The sequence below is a fragment of the Coturnix japonica genome, chromosome 5 (assembly GCF_054131305.1).
Source record: "Coturnix japonica strain WE chromosome 5, WE-NBRP24, whole genome shotgun sequence".
Classification (NCBI taxonomy): Eukaryota; Metazoa; Chordata; class Aves; order Galliformes; family Phasianidae; genus Coturnix; species Coturnix japonica.
Window position 1 is genome coordinate 44,087,365 of NC_140667.1, and position 24,127 is coordinate 44,111,491.

At 41.0% G+C, this 24,127-nt stretch overlaps 1 protein-coding gene across 12 annotated transcripts in view; it reads right to left on the reverse strand.

Annotated features, from left to right (window-relative positions):
• SYNE3 (spectrin repeat containing nuclear envelope family member 3) overlaps positions 1-24,127 on the reverse strand; it is a 72,435-nt gene that overhangs the window by 40,855 nt on the left and 7,453 nt on the right. For 9 of the 12 annotated variants that reach the window (XR_014946780.1, XM_015865328.3, XM_015865326.3 and 6 more), the window contains exons 2-8: positions 16,533-16,727; positions 10,300-10,457; positions 7,341-7,513; positions 6,576-6,885; positions 2,491-2,652; positions 1,424-1,768; positions 390-526 (exon numbers count right to left, since the gene is read on the reverse strand). Coding sequence is in view for 11 of the 12 variants with exons in the window: in XM_015865328.3 (XP_015720814.2) it covers positions 390-526; positions 1,424-1,768; positions 2,491-2,652; positions 6,576-6,885; positions 7,341-7,513; positions 10,300-10,457; positions 16,533-16,545 (1,298 nt within the window). In the remaining variant the exon portion in view is untranslated. The remainder of the gene's footprint in view (positions 1-389; positions 527-1,423; positions 1,769-2,490; positions 2,653-6,575; positions 6,886-7,340; positions 7,514-10,299; positions 10,458-16,532; positions 16,728-24,127) is intronic. The other 3 variants (XM_015865330.3, XM_085549405.1, XM_015865329.3) reach the window with 1 other exon arrangement.

A 24,127-nucleotide genomic window follows, 5' to 3' on the forward strand; every position in this document is an offset into this window, starting at 1 on the left:
AATTCTTCCGAACCATTTACTACTACAGCTCCTGCCCTGATTTTCTAGTTGCTGTCATGAAAAGCAAAAAAAGTACATATATTATTATTATACAAAGCTAAGAAAATCAAATTAGCTGCCAACAATCTAATTTTCTTAAAACCATGCACAACATTAGTGATGCATGATTACTGCCTGAAAATGGCCAGCAGCCCACAACTCCTAGCAAACAGCTAAAATTACAGGTTTACTGAATTGTGGAGGTGGATGTCATAAAAGAAAAAACACCTCTTTTTACCTGTCACCTAGAATCAAATGGCCTATTGCTTTCTTATTAGGTGTCTGTCAATCTGTTTGAGGTCTAAGATATTTCCACCCCAGCCCAGCCCATCTCATAGATTTCTCACTACCTTTGATAGTCCCGTATTGCAGAGATGACACTGTTAGCGTGTGGCTGCACATCTTTGGAAAATCGCAGCAGCTCCTTCAGCTGAGCCTTCAGCCTCTCAACCTTCGACTCTTCTGCAGCCAGAACTGCTCTTGTTGCCTTAATCACAAAAAGAACAAACAGGTCACACCACATGTAGCGTCTGGCACAACATATTCACACTCTTAACTCCAAGTCCCCTTTCTGATGCCTTTTTTCCTGGTTAACTGTGGACTTGGATAAAGTAGAATATATTCTCAGGAACTGTTTTTTTCATGCAGGTGCTCTCTGCTCTTCTCACACTGCCTGCCCTCTGCATCTGACCTGCAGGGTTTACAGTTTGAACTGAGTGAATCCCAGCTAGTCCCAGCTTCAGTTCAGTGATTGCAGTGTATAATGAGATTCATGTCTAGAACAGTGTTAAGCACTTCTGTGAGCAGGAACAAACCTTCTGTAACACCCATGTATGGAATATTAATGCTGCACTAGTGTAAGGAAACAAAACAAGCAAAAACCATCCTGATGTAACACAAATGAATCAGTCTGTATTTTGTGGATTTTTTTTGCAAATAATTTTCCCAGCTAGTCTTGCTGAGTTCCAGACATACAAATAGCAATAAAAAGTACTTTGAACAGTGATAATAAACGCAAAAACAAACTGTTCTTTTTCTGCTTCATTATAAGTGCAGAAAATGATGTTGTTTCCTCTGTACTGTTCTCTTTCTGAACATGGCTCCTCTGAACCCAAGGTAAATTCCAAATCATCCTCTAGCCCCCTCCTTAATGTGCAGAACAAGATAAGGTTAGAATAGTTGACTTCATTGTTGTTATTTACGTTCCTGTTTCATATATGTGACTACTCTTTCCTTTTCACTTTCAAACAATGTGCCAGGCATCTCCTGTATGTGTCTGTGTGTTCAATCTATAACAACACTTATTATTATTTTTCTTTCTTTCTTTCTTTTCTTTCTTTCTTTTTTTTTTTTTTTTTAAGGCATAAGAAGGGCAACAACTTACATTGCATTTTCTCCACTGAGCCACAAACTCATCTTCAGTCTTTTCCCTTTCCCCAGGTTCCAAATCATTTTCTAGTTTCTGTAGACTCTTTCTGAATTCCTGGATATCTGCTTCTAGTTGCTTGGCTTGGGACTTGTAGGCACTTTCTGACTGTTGGATCCTAAGCAATCTCTGCTCCTCCTCACTGCTCAGCAGTTTCAACTTCTCCAAGGCTTTTCTCAGCTCATCAAGTTCATCTTTCAATCTCTCAGCTCCCAGTGGGGAGGTATTTTGAATCACATCTGTGCATTGATTTTCAAGGTGCCTCAATTTCTTTGCACCGTTCCTAATGTTTTTGGCAATTTCCTGCAGAAAGAAGTTACATAAATATTAGTTGTGAGAATGGGAAACTGGGGAAAAGGTGAAAGCAGACAGAAAATAAGACCACCTCTCCTAGTTGTACATATTGCCTTTTTCACTTCCTACTTCCAGTTTGATATGCTTTTTCTTTTTTTTCAAATGACCAGAAGCCAGAGCCATTTGACAGCCTTCTGTATAGTACTAACTGCTATGATCCTGAAAACATTGGCTTGATTTTCAGAAATGCTTATCACCTGAGATCCCTTGTGAAGAATACAGGAGCTTCAGGCAGTGAAAAGTACCAATAAACAGATCTATGAGACTTAAAGGTGAACAGCTTAAAGCGTGGTACCAAAATATTATAAACCGTTCTCAGTTTGATGCTGTACTGAGGGACAAAGTTTAAAAGGGCAAGACACTCAAAGAATTACATAATGGTGGAAGATCAGGCTTTAAGAAGGAAAAAAAACCCCACAAAAATCAATCAAAACCAAAACCCAAAGAAGACTATCCAGCAACCTCTGGTAAAACTGAAAGAGCTTTATATGTTAATGGTTTGCAGATCTGTGAAGACCCTTTATCCATAACCCACATTACAGCAACCATCACCTTACATTGTTTGCATAATTCTTTTCTCAAACACACCCTTGTGTGGTTTGAGAAACACATACAGGCATGGAAAACACACAATCCTACTTTGTCAAAATTATATCATTTTAGGATAGGACCTTCAGTGCCTTTAGTCTGTCCTCTGATGAAGACTTGGTTGTTTCTCCAATGCAGCAGTTTAATCTTTCCGTCACACCATTCAGCCATGATTGAAACTGGTTGATGTTAGCGCTGTACTGCTTGTGCTCTTCAGTTATCTTTTCAAGCAGTTTCACTCTTGTCTGTAACAGGAGAGATCAGAAGCAGTGAGGACAGTGCTTATCTGGCTCTTTCTCCTTTATACTATAACCCAGAATGTACAAACAAGAATCGCTTTCCATGAGCTCCAACAGCACTTGGCTCCTACAAGAAGCAGGACAAAAGATTGCATAAGCATCTGTCCCTGTTGTGCTGCAGGGTCTCAATGGATAGTTTAGCTCTCAGAGAGACAAACTGCAGTGTCCCATCAGGCAAAATTTATAGTTTCTCCTCTCCAAAATTTCTCAGTATCTCATTAGAGAAGAATAAGTGAATATAAGAGTAATAATAAGTGAAAATAAGTGAAGAATAAGAGAAGCTCACATCTGGTTTGGGCTTGAGGGGATGAAAAGAAATGATCCTCGTGCAGGTTAAAAATAAAGATGAGCACACAACTGATTTACTTTGCCTAACTATAACAATGAAAAAAAAGGTCACAAGCACACATTGTTTCCATGTTTATTATTTAAACAGGTGGTAAAGAAAATAACTGTCATCTTCAAGGTATCCCTAGAAATAACGAAACTGAAGAGTTTTTTATCTTGCACATTACAAAGCATGCTCTGGTGCTAGTTCAGAGCAAATTTAAGTCTATGTGATACATGCTTGATTTTCTCTGTGCATCCAGAAAACAATAATCCCTGAACTTATGTGAGCCTGTGGTGAATCGCTCCCTGCAGATCCGGTCTGGAATCACTCTTGATACGAAATTGTATCCTCTCAGACTACCCTTATTTGTTATCTGTAGTCCTTGTTGAAGGATGTGAATCATGAGGAATTCTGTTCTGTTGTTTCACTAATATAATATCCAACCAAATGCTACTTCCTACAAATCAGGCTGATTTTTTTCTTGCCCTTCACCAGTTGGCATGGAAAGGAATTAAGTTACACTACGGTTACCTTAGGAAAAAAGTCTGCCCCTTGTGGAATGCTCTTAGTGCATGCAACACCCTTGAAAGGCTGTGCTGTAACTAAAACAGGTTGTGTTTGTTCTGGGTGAGTGAGCCCACGATCTCCCTTGTGCTGCAGGTGGAACTTTGACCTTCACCTTCGGACAGGTTATACCTGTGGTGCAATACAAAGCCACCGTCCTCCAGTGGCATCATGCCATTCTTTTTTCTACATTGACATTCTTATCTCTGCTCACTTGTGCAAACCAAACGTAGAGGTATGATTGGAGCCCTCTGTGGCCAATCAAGATTTACTCAACAAAAACCAGTTCACTCATTCACTATGCCCCCTTGCCCTGATTCTCAAACCTGCAGAGATTAAAAATAATTGCACTTTGACCTCAGGTTAGGGATTTGAGGAATGCAACATTCATAGTGGTATAAATGGTCCAAGCACTGAACTAAAACAATCAGTCCAATTGGTTCAGTATGGGCTGCAGAGGAAGAAATGTGTCTGGGCAAGATCCTCCCAGCCCTAGATACTCATAGAGGTAGATGGAGGCATAGGAAACACTCTCCCCTAAGGTTCGCTCAGAGTCAGCAGAGGCAAACCAGCCTCATCTAGAAGACAATTTAAAGCACATCAATGAAATTCCTGCTTTAAATCCCTCTGTGACCTCACAGACAGAGTACAGAAAGTTCCCATAGCCTCTCCTGGTGCTTTCAGCCCTGGCATAAGAGGTTTGGCTTTATGAATATCTGGGCTTGAGTTAACAGACATAACTTGGATTAAAATCAATGCGCTCACGTGTATTTGATAAATTTGATTAAATATCAACATACAATATACCATAACTTTTCTTACCATCACCAGTCATAATTTATGCTTTAACACACAATCACCTACATCTGCATATTGCTATTTTGCCTCCGCTATTTACTATCAGATGAGCAGTTGTGAGACAGCGCCACATCTAAAAATACCCCTGATGATGTAATTAATAGGAATAGATTTTATTCACAATTTGGAAATGATAAGGGCACATGTTAGTGCAACAAGAAAGGGAAAAAAAAAGTCTGCTCATACCACAGAAGCGAAGTCAAAACAACAACAACAAAAACATTTCAGAATCTGCATCCAAGAGTTTGCCCCTCTGACAGAGCTGGACAACTGTGCAGTCTCTAAAAATGCTCTTCAACACAAGTGTAATCTACAAACACCAGGAATCCACCCCAGCAGGCAGCTCAGGCATTCAGCTGGCATCTGCAATTCACATTTCGTCTAGCTTCTTATCACGCATGAGACCAAAGCAAACCTCCTGCAACTCCCGTGTCTCTTTCATTCATTCCTCTCTGCCACTAGAAGAGGTGGAAGGGTTTGTTTTTTTTTTTAACTACTACTGTGCCTTCCAATATGAGTCCTACAGTGCCTGCAATCTTTGCATTACCTAATGAGTTTTGCATTTTATTCAGCTGCAAAAGCCAAGGCTTCTCAATCCCCCCTTCTTTATTCTACACCTCCTGAAAGAGAGATTTCTTAGCTGGATTCTCTCACCTCATCTTTCTGTCGTATTAGTAGCCTGTGCCAAAGGAAAGCTTTTTCTGGCACCTCAGTTGGCTGGAGACCTAAAGACATATTTTACCTAAGTACTATGAGACACTTCCTGATCTCATTTACACCAGCATGTATCCAACTCAGTCAGAGAAATTATACCGCATAAACCAGTCTCAGAGAGGTCACATTCAGACCCCAACTATTTAAATTACTTGTTTGAAAGAACTGCCTTATTAAAATGTCTAATGACTGTCTCCTGCTTCAAAACCAAACATAAATATTTGTTAGAAGGGGCTGAATGAGAATCTGAAATTGCAATCTAGACAGGGAACACTTAGAGTCCAAGGAATATTCTTATTTATAAAACCAGTTGTTTAATTGTGAAGAGAACCTTTAAAAATAAACAATCAACGCTGAGGTTCTTTGAACAGAAAAATTATTTGAAGAGCAAGCATAGTAGTGGCATGAGCATCACAAAGTTGCTATCACAGTGTGACCTGAAGTTAGCTACTGTTACAACAGTGCCTGGGGAGAGATAGCAGATGCCGTTTCAGCTCTGTGCTAAGATGTGACATGAGAACAAATATAAGGCAACATTATGACAGAGACAGAGAGCAGAGCCAGTGTAATGAAAAATGTTAGTACTTGTATCAGGTAATTCCAGCATACAGAATTCTTGGAAGTCACTATGAGACACAGATTGGATTTTAATAAGCTCTATATGCTGTATGTATTTATATACATCTCGAATATTTGAGTACACTTCTCGAATACTGTATTTCTACTGATATGGGCTACTAAGAAACTGAATTCTTCTCCCCAGATGCAAATCTCTATCCCTTAGCCATGTGACAAAGTTCAATATGATTTTTACCAGAGTTTCTTCACCTTGGAGCTGGAAGAGTCAAGGGAAGTCACTGGCACTGAAAGATAAACTAGAATGTCTTATACAAGCCTATCTAACACCTGGCTGGACTGGAAGATTAGCAGCAAGCGTGAGTTAGTATCTGTGTCCAGTGGAAATCCCTCAGATTCTGGAACCAGCCAGCTGAGTTCAGTGTTGAGCTGCACCTGAATTATCTCAGTGTTATCCAGTTCTGCAGCTCTGGATCTGAACCAATGTAACATCCTCCAACTACTGTGCAAGCTTGGCCATGTGCATAGATACTTTGCACCTGACTACACAAAGATCACTGGTGTACCAAAAGATGATGAATGATTCACACTAGATCACATCAAGCAGCTTGCAGCCACTTTACCACATACTATAAAGTACACTATGAGAGTATCCCAATTAACAGCTTGAGACATGAAGACTTGCAAACAGTCTGTTGGCTGAAAGAACAGAGGTTCTCAGCTCTGTTTCTTTTTGCAGTCCTACCAGGGAATCCCCATCGCTCAAGAAACAAAGAGAGTAAACAGTACTGTGTGATAATGAAATCTAAACACCTTTCATTATTACCTGAGCTTCTTCCCTGATGCTTTCATATTCAGCCTTCATTTTCTTCTGAGCATCCTCATCAACGCTGGGGTCACCTATCCTGCTGAACAAGGAAGCAGCTTCCTCTAGCAGCGTTTCCAGCAGGACTGACTGATTTAAGACATCATTCAGCAGAACCTGAGCATGGCTCAGCTGCCACTGCTTCTCCTTTAGGCCAAGCTGCAACTCAATGTCAGGCTCCAAGGTCACCCTCATGTTGTGAATCCATATGTAAAACTCATCTTGAGCTTTCAGGTACTCACTCCAGTGCAGCCAGACCCACTCAATTCGGCTATTGGGGAGAGCAAGAGAGATGAGCTAGGTGAAATCACAACAGGATCAGTGTAGACTGACAAGCTCAAAAGGCATTCAAGCAAAAGGACAAAGCTCAGCATTTTTAAGCTACACTGATTATAGGAGGTCACATTTCATTTCTCAGGTCCTCCCTGCCCTAAGGAGGAAATGTTCTGTAAAAGGTACCTTGGTCTAGCAAAACTCATCGTTCAAGTCCATGAGATGGACTTTGTTGGACTAGATGATCTCAGTGGTCTTTTCCAACCTTAGTGACTCTATGATTATATGAGATAGGCTGGCTGTGAAGGGAGAGTGAGATGAGATCCCACCATCTTTCCAAGCCCCACTCCACTTCCATAAGATCTCCCATATAGCCAGGCCGAAAACAATTTATGAAATCACTAAATAAAACAAACACTTCAACAAAAAAGAGCAGTGTTGTGCTTTTCTTACCTGTGACAGTGAGTAATGTAGATGGCTGTCTCTTCCCACAAGGCTTTAATGTGTCTCAGCTTAGACAGTACTTCATGTTTCTTATCCTCACTGACACAGTGAAGAGCAGCATCTGCCTTTGCGAGAATTAAGTCCATTTTCAACACGCCTTCTGGTTCCAGATCACGTATTTTCTGTGAAAAAAGAGATTAAATTAGAATGAAAACTTGAAAAAGAAGCAAGCATAACTGGTGAAATTTAATCTTAGTTTTTTCCAGGAATCTTTAAGTCCCTGCTGCAAAGCTTCACCTGAGTGGAAAATAAGAACTTCCCCTTAACCATCTAGACTTTGTTCTTTATCAATAAACATTTTAACCATTAAACCTTATTTTTAACCATCCATAATTAACCATAATTGATCTGAAAACAATATAGCAATTGAAAAACATTTTCTTAGCTAGAAAAAAAAAAAAAAAAAAAAGGCCATCTCCACATCTCAATTTCAAAGTCACGAAGCATATTTAAAACATCTTCTATTGCAAATAAAAGTCGACGCAGAAAACAAGCCAAGAGAAACTAATGAGTGGAATTTTGTCTGCTACCACATTTTACTCTGACCCTAAATTGCTAAGTTATGAATCAGAGAAAACATGTATCTTGGACTTATCAGAAAGCCAAGAACTTCATTTAAGCTACGTTATCTGAAGCAAACTTTATTTCTTTACCCAAAGACAGAAAATTAGCACAATTTCCGTACAGTATTACAGAATGACAATGTCCAGATTTGGGCTTAGCTTTCAGCATCACTTTATCCAAACTTCTGACCCAATCAAATTGCTTTTTCTTGCTGTTCTTGCACAAATTCCTGACTTGCTGCAGCCTCTCCAGTTGCAGGAAAAGCCTTCTATAATGAAAACATGGAGAGGCATAAAACTAGAAACTACTTACGGAAATATTAGGCCCACAGGATATGTGTAAATAAAATAAAATAAAATTGAAAAAGTCAAGATACTTAATGCAAAAGTGACACCAAATCACAGGCTTTTGGATTTCCAGACTCACATTTTGGGAAAAGACTATTTTTTGGCATGTACACAGTACATCTGCATGCTACATGCAAAGAGGTGTTTGGACCAACTGTCTACTATGAAAAGTATGATAAAAAGAATCCAAGAAAGCAGGACAAATTGTTGAGCGAGAAAATAAAAGCTACAGTTATTGCTTGGCAGGAAAATATTAAAGCCCTGTTCAAAGCCTGACTTTTTCCCAGAACTTAAAGTGAAAGTAAAAATCAGCCAGAGAAAAAGCAGTGCCTGTACATACATCCTACTTCTTCAGATTGGTTTAAATGATTGCTATCATTGGCTGACATTTTCATCAGTAAATGAACAGAAAATAAACCTCAGGAAGGAAGCATGAAAAAAAGCAAACCAACCTGCAAGCCAGATGCAGAAAAAAGAAACTGAAAATTAGAGGTGGCGAGTACACCATGAGGAGAGGGGAAGCCAGTCTGACAGAGAAGGCAGCATGAGGGAACAGGGTGGGTAAGGTACAAACAGAAAGAGAGAACAGACACTTGTTTTTCTTTAGAATGATGAATTTCTGAAGTCTAAAATGAGGATCTCTTCTATCTTCTACCATGATTTTGTGTGTGTTACAAATCTCCTCCAAAGCCCACAAAATTCAACACTTCAGCTTATCTATATGAAATCACCACAGATCACTAAAGCTTGTATCTCTGCCATGGCTGCACTCCCTTTGCCAAACTACCACCCTCCTTATTCAAGTTCCCAGATTTTCTGCCTGTTTTTGGAGACTGCATATATCAGTTTCCCAGAAAAAAGATTAAAAAAAAAAATTATATAAAGGCAGAAATAAATCCATAGTCCATGAGGAAATACTTTAGGTTCTTATGATTGACGTTCAAGTCTAGCCATCATCCATCACTCCATGAACAGGCTTTATATTAGGCCAGAGGCAAGTCACAGCTAGGGGAAAAAAAACCCAACATTGCTGCACCACTATGTAAAGCTTTCCAGGTAAGCCTGCAATATTTTCTCAGAGCTGTTAAACTTTTTTCAGAAGAAGCAGCCCAAACTTCAGTAGACACAAAACTACAAACTGTTGGGTAAATTACAATGGAAAGTATTCATCTGATTGATTTAAAGAACAGACTACTTAGAATTGATGGTAATACAAGTATAAAAGTAGTTTCAGTGTTCATCACAGAAATATTACCACTTCCTCTAATCATGAAAGGCATAGGTTGGAGAAAAAGGAGCGTATCATTTTCTGAGATTATAAGAGCAAGATAACATCTAATGAAACTGAAGTTTATGAATGCAACATCACAGTAAGACGGCAGGAACAATCTGCAATGGGATCTCTGTGAAAGAGTTATACAAGAGATTAAGTCAGAACAACAAAAAATGAAATCATTCACCTTTTAATTAGATGGATTAGAAAGGGGAGCTGTAAATCTTCTTATCACATGTCTTATGGAAAAAGACAAGTGGATTACTCTAGACCAGCCATTATTAGGACACTTCCAATCTTTATCAGTGCCAGAATCCTCAAGGAGGCAGAGCACTGAAGTCCAGCTCTCCCATGTAATATAGTGGACTTTGGCAAATCAGTATCTGGTAATTACAAGCTGCTACCCAGTCTCCTTTTTCAGGTTTCAGCATGCTCATAGAAGTGTGTAAACACTTCAACCTGTCAAACCTGCTGCTCATTTTCCAAATCAATGAGAATACCTTGGAAGCCAGTAGTCAAATTGTTCCCTCTTTTTCTACAATGGCTGTAACAATTTTGCAGAGAGAAAACTAAGAATGAGGCAAGCCTATCCACAGAGAATCAATATTCCTGCAGCCACATGTAACTGGTAGCTTCCTAACAGAAAACTTCAGAGCACACAGCAATTAGTTCAACTGTTGTCAGTGACAGCCACTTCTGAACCACCATATCGTTTTTCTCCTACCTCTGTCTCTCTCAGCCTGGCTTCTAGGGCAGATCGAGGTCCCTTGGTGTTGTCATTGATGCTCAGTCTCTCTTGGATGGCTTTCATCCAAGCTTCTGCATTCTCAACGCTGCTGTCAAATTCATCCTGTAGCTGCTGAGTCATTGCATTCAAAGAAACTGAAAGGACAAAAGGAAGAAAAGTAAGCTTTTAGGTTAAAACTTAAATAGGAATGCATTCAAGGAAACCTAAAGAAGTATGCATGGGGGGAGGGGTGAGGATGGGGGGGAGGTAATGATGTGGCTTTCCTTCTTAAAGATGATACAAAAAACTTCACCCATACAGCATTCAGCAGAGCGCAGAAAAGACACCTGCAGTGCAGCTTTCCCAAATGAAAATACACCAGGAAACAAAAAGAAGGCAGGGAGCAGTGGGAGGCTCCAGCACAGTAAACAGATTTAATTTAAAGTTTTCAGATGAAATTAATCTGGTGTTCGTAGCGCATTCCAGATTGGCTACATAAATCACAAACTTATTCTGTCTCTGCCCAAAGTCTAGTCAGTACAAAACACTCCTTGTGCCCTTCCAAGCTCACGTACAGAACGTGACACCAGACTTGCACAGCAATTGGCATATGCTTAACTTAGAGTTGTATAAGCCCTTTAAAGCTGGTGAGATCAGCATCAGATTGCTTAGGCCCTCAGTTAACTTGTTCTGCTGAGACCGTGGAGAGGTCTGAAGGCACGTGCAGTGAGTCTGGGAGAAACTGATGCAATGGGAACTGGCCAGAAGCTGCCCAAACAAAGCACAGAAAGATATCACAAGGGAATATCAGCACTTATACATTTCTTTTTTTGATACCTCTTTTATACCATGCCAGGCTCTTGTGTACTACACCAAGCTTTTCATTTTCCCCTCCCTCCCTCATTCTCCTTCTCAAATAATGAGTGGATGTGATGGTGGCTTGCTCTGTTAATGTGTTCTTGTGTCTTCTCTAGTCAGGCTGCAGGCTCTCTGCTGCCCAGATGGCACACAGTGGCCCTGCAATAGGGAAGAGGCATCCTTTGTCAGCCATTAGGCACTGCCCTGCTGAACTTGACTAATAAGGATTAATCATAATGAAGCCTCTGAACATGAGCTCTACTGAAGTGAACAGAAAGACAGCCATCAACATTGAATGGTTTTGGATCACATCCTACAGCTACTGCCAGCCAAGCAGCAAATGTTTTCTGTAAATTCAAATATTCTTACTCTGTTATTCATCATGGAAATATTTTCTCAGCACAAAGCATGACGACTAATTATTAAGCCTGTGTTTGTTGCACAGAATTCCATGCCACAGCAGCTCCCTCCATTTCCGTGGGACAGTTCATGCGGGTGAAGCTTCTCAGTGCATAAGATAGAGCATGGCTTTTGTTGAAGCTGGACTAAGGAGGTTTTGTAACCATTTTAACTCTCAGCAGCTTCATCTTTATAGAATGGGGAGACGCCCTGTGCCTGCTCAGTGGCAGAAAGCTTCTCACCATCCTGACGACGTTCTTGTCACTGATGCACAAGGATTCATGCTGCATCAGATGTTCCTCTCTCTAGCTCCTGGTGCATTCTGTTCCGTATCAGACCAGGAGAAACAAGACATTTGTGTACATAACACTGAAGTCTTGCAACAAAAACAGTCTAAATTGTTGCCCCTCAGCCTTCAGCAGACCCGATGCTCAACAGCCCCATCCCAGAGAGAGAACTGTATCTACAGATCAGCAGCTATCCTGCCCCCAAGGATGGGTCCACCTTCATCATGCAGACACGGGGAGCTGCATTTGCATGGAGGGGAGTGGGACATGGCAGACAAGGTAAAACTCAAAGCTGTAACTTGCAGAGCTAGAGAGCAATTTTGAAGAAGAGTGACTTCACCTTGAGGAAATTAAAGAACAGAACAGGATGTACTGGATTTAGCAAGGGTGGTGTGGTACAGAGCGGCTACCAGACATACGATAGGATATATCGTTAAAGCTAAAATAATTGACCTTGTATTACAAGAGTCCTAATGATGAAGCCAGTTCATGGAGTAATGTTGTTTTCAGAGACTTGTCAGGTAGCTGTGTCCTCCAGTAACTGGTGCAGAACTGCCATTTCCCAGCCATACTAATCTAACTCAAAGAGAAGAGCACACAGCTCTACAGCTGACTGATGGGCTCCATTTCACATAAATATTACTGGTAGCCATACAGGGACTGTCCCCTAACTCTTTGCACGTTGCATACATACATTTCTGGGCAAATGGTATCTGACTACATGAGTATAAGCCAATTCCAGTTACGCTCTCGTGAAAGGAAAACTCATGGTACATTTGCTGGATAGACTCAGATGAGGAGTGACATTCATTTCCTAGGAGAGGTTTCTATTCCTGGTAACATCCATATCATATTTAAAATTGGCTTCAGGACTGTAGTCATGAACTAAATCATAGAGACCACTGTTATTCCAGTCTCACTCCTTACAAAAAGCACAGGGCAGTCAAATAGGGATAAGAAACACTGGAAAACCTACTGCCATCTTTCATAGAAAAACCCTACTCATGCTGCTGTCATCTGAGAGTGAGAATTTTCTGTCTTAAAACTAGAGGCAGGGGTCCCCCCTATCCCATGCACAGGCATTCCCTGCATGCAGCCAACAGGAAGCAAGTTATTTCAATGTTAAGATCACCAGTTTGTAAAGGAAGATAAACACTTCATTACTCCAACTGCCTGCATCACATCATTTACAGACTTTTCCCAAGTAATTAATGCAATCTAGCATCATAAAGGTGATTAAATAGAACATTAACTCTGGCCCAGTCCCAAGCAGATTTCCTGGGCTGTGAGCACCAATAGGTGGCAGTTGGCTCTGCTTGGTGGGGCTGTATCCTCTGTCTTTCTCAGCACCAGGCAGTCAAATCCCAGCAAAGCTCTTAGCAATGGAGCCCTCAGGTTTTCCATTTTGGAAGACCTCAACAAGACTTAAAGGCACAGGTTGGGGTTTTTCTGGCGTTCTGCCCGCTTGAGAAGAATAGCTGTCAAAACTACTTGAAATTTAGCAGCAGCTGCAATACAGTTATTTTGATTTTTGCAAGCAATCCTAAGGCTAGGACAAATGATGACTGGATAAGTGTTACAGATCAAGAGTATTTCCCCATTGCTGCTGCATCATTGGGACTAAATGGCTGAGAAACACTGGAGATGAAATGCAAGGCTCTGATTAGTACTGAAAATACAAAGCAGATATGGCAGTCCCTGAAGGAGACCAGAGCTGTTGAGTGGTGCAGCAGCAGCACTCATGGACCATCCTACAGCAGCAGCAGGCCACTGGGGCCACCTCCACCACAGTGCTCCTGTCCCAGGGTGTGGGCACTTCGACCTGCTGTGCCAGGGAAGGCTTCCCCTTAATCACAAGTGCAATCCTGTGAGCAGTTTGTACCAAATTATTTTTAACATACTCATTTTCAAATATAACGTAGCTATTTGAAACAGCTTTTCATTTTAATGCCACTTGAATTGTGTATTAATTCATACGGTGGAAGGCATATTTATACTGCACTAAGCATTTAGCATCTCTATACGTATGTTACTAAATGAGGGTAATAACCAACCAAAAGAAATTCTGGCATAGATAATGGGACACTCAGTATAGCCCAATGTCATTTCTCCAAATGAAATAATGCAGTCACTTAACACAGATAAGGAGAAAGCATAATTCAAGGTGCTGAGCATAACTGGCCCAGGACAGCTCCTGCAGCACACGTAGATGTTAGAGAAAATATACTTATGTTTCATGAACAGGAAAATATAAGGCACAGATCAGCTCTGGGACTCTCAAGCTGAATATATCCCACAGCGTTGGGCTTTCCATTAACTCTGATTCATCCCCCATGGCTCCAAAACACAGCTGGAAGTGCCTGGGCTACCACTGCAGAAGGCATGATGCCTCAGCCCAGGGATCCCAAGGCAATAGCACGATGCAGGTTGGCTCAGTCCCTCATGCAATCCGGCCAGCGTTTCTGGGACCGCGTTTGCCTGAGCACTTCCTAGTTAAGTGTATCTACTCCAGCATTTTTCCTAGTGCATCTAATAGCTCTCACTAGGGTACTATGAAATGTAATATTTGTAATGCAGTGCTGGGAGCTTTTAAAGTTATTTTGCAAGTGCAGTGTCTTTTTGGTAGGATTATCCCATTATTTTGCAATGTTTCCTAATGTACTTTTTTCCTCTCTGCCAAGTCATGCAGCCTTTTTTTTTCCTTAAACTTCTTAAAACATTTCATGCAATCACTCCAACTTTAAATGTTCCTTTCAAACTGACACCTATAAACACAGGCTCTTATATAGTTTCAGTATGTCTTGGCTTCCTGTATTCATGTACTACTTGATTAGTTTCCAGAACCAAGTTCTTACAAAAATAAAAGGAAAGCAGGAAATTCAAATCACTCACAATTAGGGAGGCTGTTTTCCAATTATTGAAACACTTCAATCTTTTTGTAACCCCTTTCCATTTGGTTCTGGGATTGTACATGAAAAAGATTAACAAAAACCCCACTGGGGTGGGTCAAATTTTATACAAATGCATGAATTTGGAAGCAATTGTGATTCTGGGAATTGTTTGGTTCCTGGAATAATTTAATAACTCTTCATTTTCCCTGGATGTTGTAAAAGGAGCCAAGCAAAGACACAGAACTGGGAGCTCTGAATGCTGCAGGCTTGAAAGGAGGAGTGCTCAAGGCGGTAATTGTTCGTGGTCAGCTCTAGGAGGTGCTGCTTGGAACCACATTTACAGCAGTAGATGCTGTAAATTCTGTCATCATGGGACAGAAAGCCTCAGTCAGGCACAACAGAATTAAACTGGCTGTGAGTAGGTGCAGAAGAACTTAATGCTGCAAATGTAAGATGGAATTATTCCCAGTATGTTTTAGAAGTTCAGAACATTAGTCCCATCACCCTGTCCACCTTCCAACACAGCCCTTTCCTGCGTTATTTGCTGTTATTTGTTGTTTATGATGGTTAACAATTGTTTGCCCTAACGAATGAATAAGCTAGAGAGTAAACAAGATGTTTCTTGGTTGTATTCATTTAAATAAACACACCCATAACCAAGTTACAAGCATCCCTTTCAACTGAGGAATGCTAATATCATGAGTACTGCAGCACTCATGCGTATCACAACCACCTCCTTTCTCCTACAAAAGAATCCATGGAAGCCTACAGCTAATGCAAGACATTCAGTTACAATGTGATCGCATCAGACAACTTTCTATCCATTTGATACAGAAACAAAACAAAAACAGTCTGTCAGCCATATTCTGTGCCAGGCTAAATAAAAAAGCCTAATTTTTTTCAACTGATTTTTTAAAGATTAATTTCAGACTTTGGTGAAAGGCAACACAAATGGGATATTGTTATAAATATAAAGCAAGTCACTTCTTGCGTCTAGCTAAGGAAATACTTAATCTGACAAGAATTAAACTGGTATTTCACATGTTAGGCCAGTGGTGTAAATACAGCAGATAGTGATTATAGCCTTTTATAACATGTATCCTAGAAGTTCCCAAATAAACATGCAGACATCTGCCTGATGATTTCAAAGATAATAACAACAGGCTTGCTTTACTAGTCACCTTCCATAGACTCCTTAGCCTGGGAAATCACAGGTTAAGAACCTCTGCCCTAAAACTGCAGCAGAGATTTTTCATATCTAGGGTGTCTGTTTCTGAAATTTCCTCTAAAGGGAACTTGCTGATTACCAGCAATCACCAATTGGTGAACTCCCCCCCTAGCTGCTGGAATAGGCTTGGTTTTAGGTTTGCTCAACACCCGAAGTTTTATCATTAGTCAGCCAAAGTAAAAGCATTACAATTCTACAGCATTAATCTCATGGTCTCTGAAGGCTGGAATTTATGTACTTAATTACTTTCCACTTGTTCTCTGCAGTCTGTGTGATCCCACAGCACTGGGTGCCAGTCACACCACTGATATATTAACTAATAAACTCTTGTGCCACCTGAATCTTGGCTGGAGACCAGTGAACAATTCAGAACTAGTAATATATCTTATAAACTGTTCCACTTTTGCTGTTCATATATTGTGTACTGACAATACAGTTTTCTCAGAGGGATGGTTATTCTTTACCATTTGCCAAATAAATTCTTCAAATTAGGTTGTTACATAAGCTATAACCAAATAATTCTTCCTGGAGATTCTTTATATCCCTTTACTGGTTCCCCATCAGTACCTGATAAAGGCATTTCCTGCCTTTCCTGGCTGGCTAGCAGTGGCCCATATCTTCTACATGCAGTCTACCACATCTTAACTCCAAGGGGCAGGGCCACTTCCACCATCATGACCCCAGCGTGGTGGTCACATACAAACTGTGCCTTCCCACAGGACCCTGCAGTAGCCAGAAGTGCTTCATAGGGTAACATCTGCCCTGTAAAGATTACAGACTACGTGTTAGAAAAGTTTCAGCAATGAAAATAGAGCATCAGCAAGTACTTAGGGGCACAGAGCAGTAGACAGAAGAAAGGACAATTGAAGATTACCACCGCCTTTCCTGTGCACTCTGCAAGCTCCTGTCATGCTTCCCATGTCCACCCCTTAGAGCCAGAGACGCTAGACATTCTCCAGCCTTTCTGGCCCTGCAGGCATTGGTGAGAGGACTCATTGCACCAAGCCTCAGCTCATCTGTGGGACACCTAAAACTTAAGTCCTGTGGGAGCCCACAGAAGCCAATGTGAGAAAGGAGTATCTGCAGGCAGGGATCCAGGCAGAGGTGGGACAACATTCTTCTGCAGCAACCCCGTGGCCTGAGGAGGCTTTTAGTAAAGATGAGGGTTCTTAGAGCTGTGGGATGTCAGCCTGTCTCCAAGTCCATCTCCTTTCTCTTCTGCATCTTTCCTTCTTGCACAGAACTTTATCCACACTTGTTTCTAGGAGTTTTATGACTACAGTTCCACCCCATATGCCACTTCACCAAAAAACAGTCTTAGATCTTAATTGACCATCAGTTAAGTATCTTAGCCTCTGAGTGACCAGCTGTGTCCAACCTGGTAGCACTAAGCGCACAGCCTTTAAACCAACCAACCTTATACAGCAAGCGTTTACCAGCAATGTTTGTTATAAAGTCATTTGCAGATACTAAACAAATACATTCTAAGGACACAACACCTTTTTTCCCTTTCAGAAGAACAGCTGAAGGACTAACTGCAAAACTTAGAGTTTTTCATATCTATCTTTCACATCATTCTTATTAGAATAATGCTACTGGGACGTAAGTATGGAAAATATGGAACTGTTTAGTCTGGAGAAGACCTTATCACTCTCTACAACTTCATGAAAGAAGGTTGTGCCAAAGTGGGGGTTGGCTTCTTCTCTCAGGTGACAGCACTGAGATGTGGCACTGAGGGACATGATTAGTGGGCCTGGAGGTGATGGGTTGATGGTTGGATTAGATGATCTTAGTTGTCTTTTCCAACTTCATGGTTGGACTCCATGATTCGATGGAAAAGTGAGACACGCTGAAATTATAACAACATCAAAGTAGCTTAAGTAATTAGGACATTCCTAACTTTAAATGCTAACGTTGTTGATCAAAGTAAATGTGTGATTTCCATAGGATCAAAGCCAATGACAATGGAAAATCTGCTGAACCTGTACCAAACACTAAGATATGCTCATATGAAAAAAGAGAGAAAAGATCATTGATAAACTATTGAAATGCTGTCAAAAGGATACATCAGGATAAATAAAGTCAGACCCAGCCAGCCAGCATTTGGACATAATTTAAAGTAATATTTGTCTGTACACTGCGAAAAGACAGTGGTTTGTGTTCAGACAAAGCTGAACTATGGAGCAAACAAGGACTTCTTATGTCCTAAACAACACATTTTTGGAACTGCCAGCAACTTTATGCCCCAAAATCTTTACTCAGAAACAAAGCAGACCGCTGCAAAACTGTGTCTCTAAATGAATTTTAAGTGGTTTGAGAACATTTCTGGAACTGACTAAGGGAGGCTGTTTTCCTGTGACTCATTTTTGCCTGAACTCTTGCAGTTTCCACATTTTCATCACCCTCCCCCTATGCTCATTTGCCAGGCTCTGTGGGTTAAGGACCAGGAATGCAGCTCTTTCTCCAGCTGCAGTTTGCTCCCAGCAGCACAGGAGTTTGCTTCTGCAGTGAGAGCAACATCTCCACAACACATGTAGCCCAGTGCTGCACAACAGGGAGGATGCATGTCTCCTGGATGAAGCAACACTGTCTTTTTAGTCATCACATGAGCCTGAATGAGGACTGGAGTCTCATGGTTTATAAAGCTAAAGGGTATTTCAACCTCCTCCTACTGAGGTTAATTAAAACACAGCTATGCATAAAGCCATGGCAGCTGAAAGTCGTGTTTATCAGCAGTCCACATCTAGCAAGAGGGACCCAGGAGTTATTTAAGGCTGTGATCACAGGTAATTACCTTGCTGAGCATCCAGAGTAAAGCTGATACTTATTATTCTCACTCTTGCATCATCCAATCTTAATCACATTAAAAAAAAAAAAAAAAAAAAAAAAAAAAATATTGTAAGAAACCACGTCTCTTTTTTTTTTCCCTGGGTACAGCTGAGCACAGAGCTGCCAAATCTTCTATTTAGATTCCATTGGGAACACAGGGTCTACTTCCTCAGAGCAACTGTGAAAATCCCACCCAAAATATAATGAACAACATCCCGAGGGCCACCAGCTGCCAGAGGGCTAATGCAGATACACACCCAGGGCAAACGATCACCATCAGCAGTGGATCTGAATGCATGCATTGGTGCATTTGACAAACACATTTCCTGAGTGACGTGTCATCGCTCTGGTGGTTCTCAAACATTAAGAACAGGAAGAAGAATAAAGGTAGAGATCTTTATAATGCAAGTAATATGTAATTCTTCTACAAGGTGTAGTATGCATCTTGGCAATAACTTAACTTTGGTCTAAGAGAAATAATCTTTTCTCAGTGATCTCCACAGCCAGCTTTTAATGGTGTTACATTTTAAATGTATTTCATGTCAGTTGAATCCTCCCACTGTATTTCCCCTTTGAATTCATAGTTCAGAGCTCAGTGGGAATCTTGCTAAAGGCTGAATCAGAGAACAAAGGAACCAGGTTATCTCTTTCCAAAAGAAAAAGCGTACTTATGTGATGTCTGCTACACTGCAGTCCAACAGAGCCTCCAAAAGCTGGACAATTTTCATAGAAGCCACAAGCACAACATGAGTGACAAAGCAAGATGCAAATTATACTCCCTTTTTAAAACTTAACATGGAATTTCTTTTATCTCAACCTGGGTATTTGCAATAAATGTTTCAATGGTGGTATGCAGGAAGTTAAAACCACACTACTAGACAAGTTTCAGGAAAGGAATTACAGTTGTCCCTGTTTGGCTTGAGGCTGTGAAAGCTGACATGCCCTCCCAACTCCAACAGACACTGTTAACCTCACTAGTTGCCCCTTATCTACAGCCATGGCCTTGTGGTGAGCTCTATGGCTGGGACAGTCCTGCTAGATTTTCCTGTCTTACATGAACGTGTTCTCCATTCTGGCCTCAGAATAATATATTCTGCTGCTCAAAGAACAGTTTGTCTGTCCTTATTTCATCACATAATGCCCTTTGCCTCTCTGCCACTACCCTTCTACTGAGCAGATGATGCATGGGCTTTCCCCAGAGAAAAGCAAGCAAACAGGCAGGCAGCACCCACTTGCTTGTTTATGGCAAACATGGGCTGCCCACTCCCCTAGCACAGTGCTTATTTCTGTCTCCTTTCCAATGTAATCCAAATTTATGACACTTCAAGGAACTTAACGTTCACAAGGTTTCTATCTCTCCAATAAATTTAATGGAAAGTGGAAAAAGTTCAAGTTATCAGGAGTTGAAAGAAACACAGGCGGCATGGTCTTGGCTATCTCATTTCCTTATGAAATAAATAGAATAAATCCCACAAAACCCTGGGAGTTCTGCAAGAATGACTGCTAAAAGCCTGCAGGGATTTGCTTGGTGTTCCCCTGGGGATGTGCAGCACCACAAGGCTGTGGGGATATGGATGTTGGAGTACAGCTCAGTGGGATTGGCATCAGCAGCATGTGGTGTGAAGAGAAACCCGAGGCTTCCTCCTCACCACTGCCAAGGCAGTGCAGGATTTCCTCTGCTGCTTGCTGCACGGTGGCAGTAAGATGGGGAGATACAAGTGTAAAGACGTAGGAGACGAGAAAAATAACAAAAAGAAATCTATCGGTTTGCTGCCTCTGTTTGAAAGGTAAGATTTAAATAGAAATAATCCCCAGAAACTACCAAGAGTTCAGGTCATTAACAGCAGGTTAATTCCTAAGGATTAATGCTTGAAATTATCACGCCTGACAAATGTTTGCTGAACAGGAACGAGTCCAAAATACTCAGCATGAAAACCAGTGAGATATAGTAGCACAGACAGATACATGTCAGAGCTGAGCTAACAACTTAAAAAAAATCTTAACTGCTACCATAATTATAAACTTCCTCTCTACCCACTTCATCTTTTCCTTCTTTTTGATCCCCAGATCCCCAGCAGGAGATTCCCCTTGCAGGCTGACACACTAATCTAGATTCTGGTCTCACTTAAAGCTCATATAAAGTGGAGGTCAGCTGGTATTTGCAGGCAATATGACTGCACTCAAGCTAGTGTACATCCCAAATGAGTCCAAATGGCCAACAAACATCTCTAGTTTTACAGTTGGTGCGCTTGAGATTTATATTACAACCGAGCAACATCCATAAGAGTACAATGAACATAAGGAGGAAAGGTGGAGAAAACAGGGAAATGTGGAAGAAAAAATTGTTGGTTCTGAATCCACTTCTAAATTAGAGGTGAAACAGAGAGAAATTTATGTTCCCTTCTTCCATCTCAGCGAGCAGAACCAAGCAGTACGAACAAACATGGGAAAAGGTGAAGAGAGGAAGAGCGATGGAAAGAAAATCTAAATGGAAGAACAGCACTGGGATAGAAATTCTATATTGGGCTAACACTGTGGAGTTTCTAATACAGTGGATTAACTGAAGACCAGCAGTTCAAGATAAGCTGCAAACCCTCTCTGAGACAATTACACCATCAGAGCCAATTGAGCATAGAATTTTGCTAAAAGTAGTGAAAAATGACAACAAACAGGAGTTAGTCATGGTGGCAGTGCACTTCAGAGAGGAAAGTGATAAACCAGCTGTTTTCCAACTATCTTGTTAGGCTTTTGCTAACCTGAATAATCCTCAGAAATAATGCAAAGCACATCAGCTTGCAGATTAACAATGAAAGCAAAGGAGTCCAACAGCTACCCTGGTAACTTCAAACAGCCACAGCCCAGAGGCAGAAAAGAATGGATTCATCTAGCAGTCAGAAAAGCAACATTCCCCATAAAACTTTCTGTAATTTAGATCAAAGCAAACCATATTTTAACAGGAAACTGTAGTTTCAGGAAAGCATAGCGAATGTTCCTATCACATCTAATCTGCCATCTCCTTACTTCCCATTTGAAGAATACTGTTGATAGTTTATCAAGGAATGGAAGTATTTTTCCCACCCATCAGACCTTCCACTGCTTCTGTTGCATTAGGAGACAACATTTGAGAGGCAATGTTCGTTAGCCAGACATCTGTGTTAAAACACAGATTCAATCACTTTGTAAGAAAACCAGCTGGATGACTTCAGATTCCCTGACAGTGCGTAACAATGCAAAGGGTAACACTTTTGCAAACACAGGGACCAACACCTACACCAAATATTCAAGCTGTCCCAAGTACTGGGCCTGGAGGTACTGGCAGCGGTACAGGCAGGTGTCAGGTTGTTGGTCTTTCTGGTACATCTGCACTCTGTGCAAACAATGAATCATTAGGCAGAGCCTGTGCTGAGCATCTGAAAAACGAGGCTAAGGCAGGCAGGCAGTCATGCTCTGCCCCATTCAAATAGAAAATAAGTATTTTGATTTTACTTCTTGGCATTAATTAAAACACGCAGAAAACAAACAAAAAGCCCCATACATTGTAAACCCCCCCAGTCCCCCAAAAATCCAAACCCTGATGAATGTTAAATCTTGCTTGAGGGAGATATGAGTCAGCTTTTAGTATAGTTGCTTAACTGAAAAATCGTCTTACAAATCCCCAAACTAAGGTGAAACCTGCAAGAGCTTCATAAATACCACGTGATAGACAACATAGGAAAAGGACATTGTGGAAAACAATTACCTGTGGAGCACTGAAGCAGGTTATTAATGTTCAGGTAAATTCCAAACCACTGACTAACTACAATTTTCAACACTAGCAAAGCTTAAATACTACTACTACTAATAATAATAATTGGTGACATCTAAAGTATTGGGATTAAGTGATTAAATGTGTCCACATAATTACTTACAAAAATGTTTTTAAAGAACCTTCAGCTCTTTCATCAGGTAGCAAATGTTACTTTGCTTGGCTGTGAAAATGCTAACAACTCTCCTTCTTAATTAAATATTCTCACTACACCCAACACCTGGGCAAGTAAACAGCTGAGGCAAGAAACAAAATATTGCTGAAAGCAAGATCTCTGGGGCTGTTGGTAGGCCCTGTCCTAGACAGCTCTAGCCAAATGCCACTGGATGGTTAAGGCATACAAGCACAACCAGAGATGCCTGCAGGGCATCTCTGAATATCTAAATAAGTAATATCTGAATAAGTATTTTGCAAAAGGACAGGTGTTTCTATTCATTCTCTATAGTACTAGAAATGGTGCAGGCAGTTTGGGAATGTGAGCAGCCCTCATAGAAAGGTTGCAAAAGTTAACCATGTGAGGGCAGCCAGAGATGGGACAGCAATGGCCGCACAGCAAAACCTTGTAGGTGACCACAGTCTTGCAAGCATCGCCTGCAACATGCTCCTGTTCCCAGACCCACTGGAATAACTCCTCTTTGTCACTCCACAGAATCATAGCGACACAGAATATTCCAAAACGGAAGGAAGCCAGGACAATCACCAAGTCCAGCTCCTGGCTCCATGAAGCACCACCCCAATTTCAAATCCTCTGTCTCAGAGTATCGTCCGAATGCTCCTGGAACTCTGGCAGTTGGGACCTGCCCTGGGGAGCCTGTTCCGTGCCCACCATCCTCCAGTGAAGTTCCTTTTCCTAATTACCCAGCCCGACTCTCTCTGTTGTCACACTTTCACACCATTCTCTCACCTCGGGTCCTATCACGGTCACCAGAGTCTACTTCTCCACTATTCTCTTTCTTCCATCCAGTTTGTCTCCCTTACCACTTATTCACTGATTCTACAATAATACAGAAGCTTCTCCTCAGACAGTGAAAAATCATTCTGGGTACCTCCAACATAGACCCATTTTTCTGACAAGGACCTGCAGTGCAGTTATCATGAATTTGGACCCAATGGCATTACCTTCTCATAGAAATCCTTCAGAGGAGAAGCAGTTATGCCTGGAATCAGATTTGAAAAGCCAGTCTGGGTAATTACTTCTGTGTCTAGTGTTATATCTGTGCTAAAAGTGTCTTAAGAAGAATAAAGCAATAGCTAAGGTGCAAGGACATGAGAAGAGGGGTAAAGGGTCTACAAAAACTTTAAGCTTATAAGTGCAAGGGAAAAAAAATAACAGAAAGGCTAGAACTTATTTTCCCTTCTGTTAAGCTGAAGGTATTCTCTGTAGGTTTGGGTCTCACACCAGTATGCACCCACTATCAAAACAGCTAATTTAGTAACAGGTCTATAATTTGAGAACATGAGAAAATCCAAATCTCTGCTAAAGTCAACGGCAACATAGCCACAAAGCCAAGATTTTCCTATGGACTTG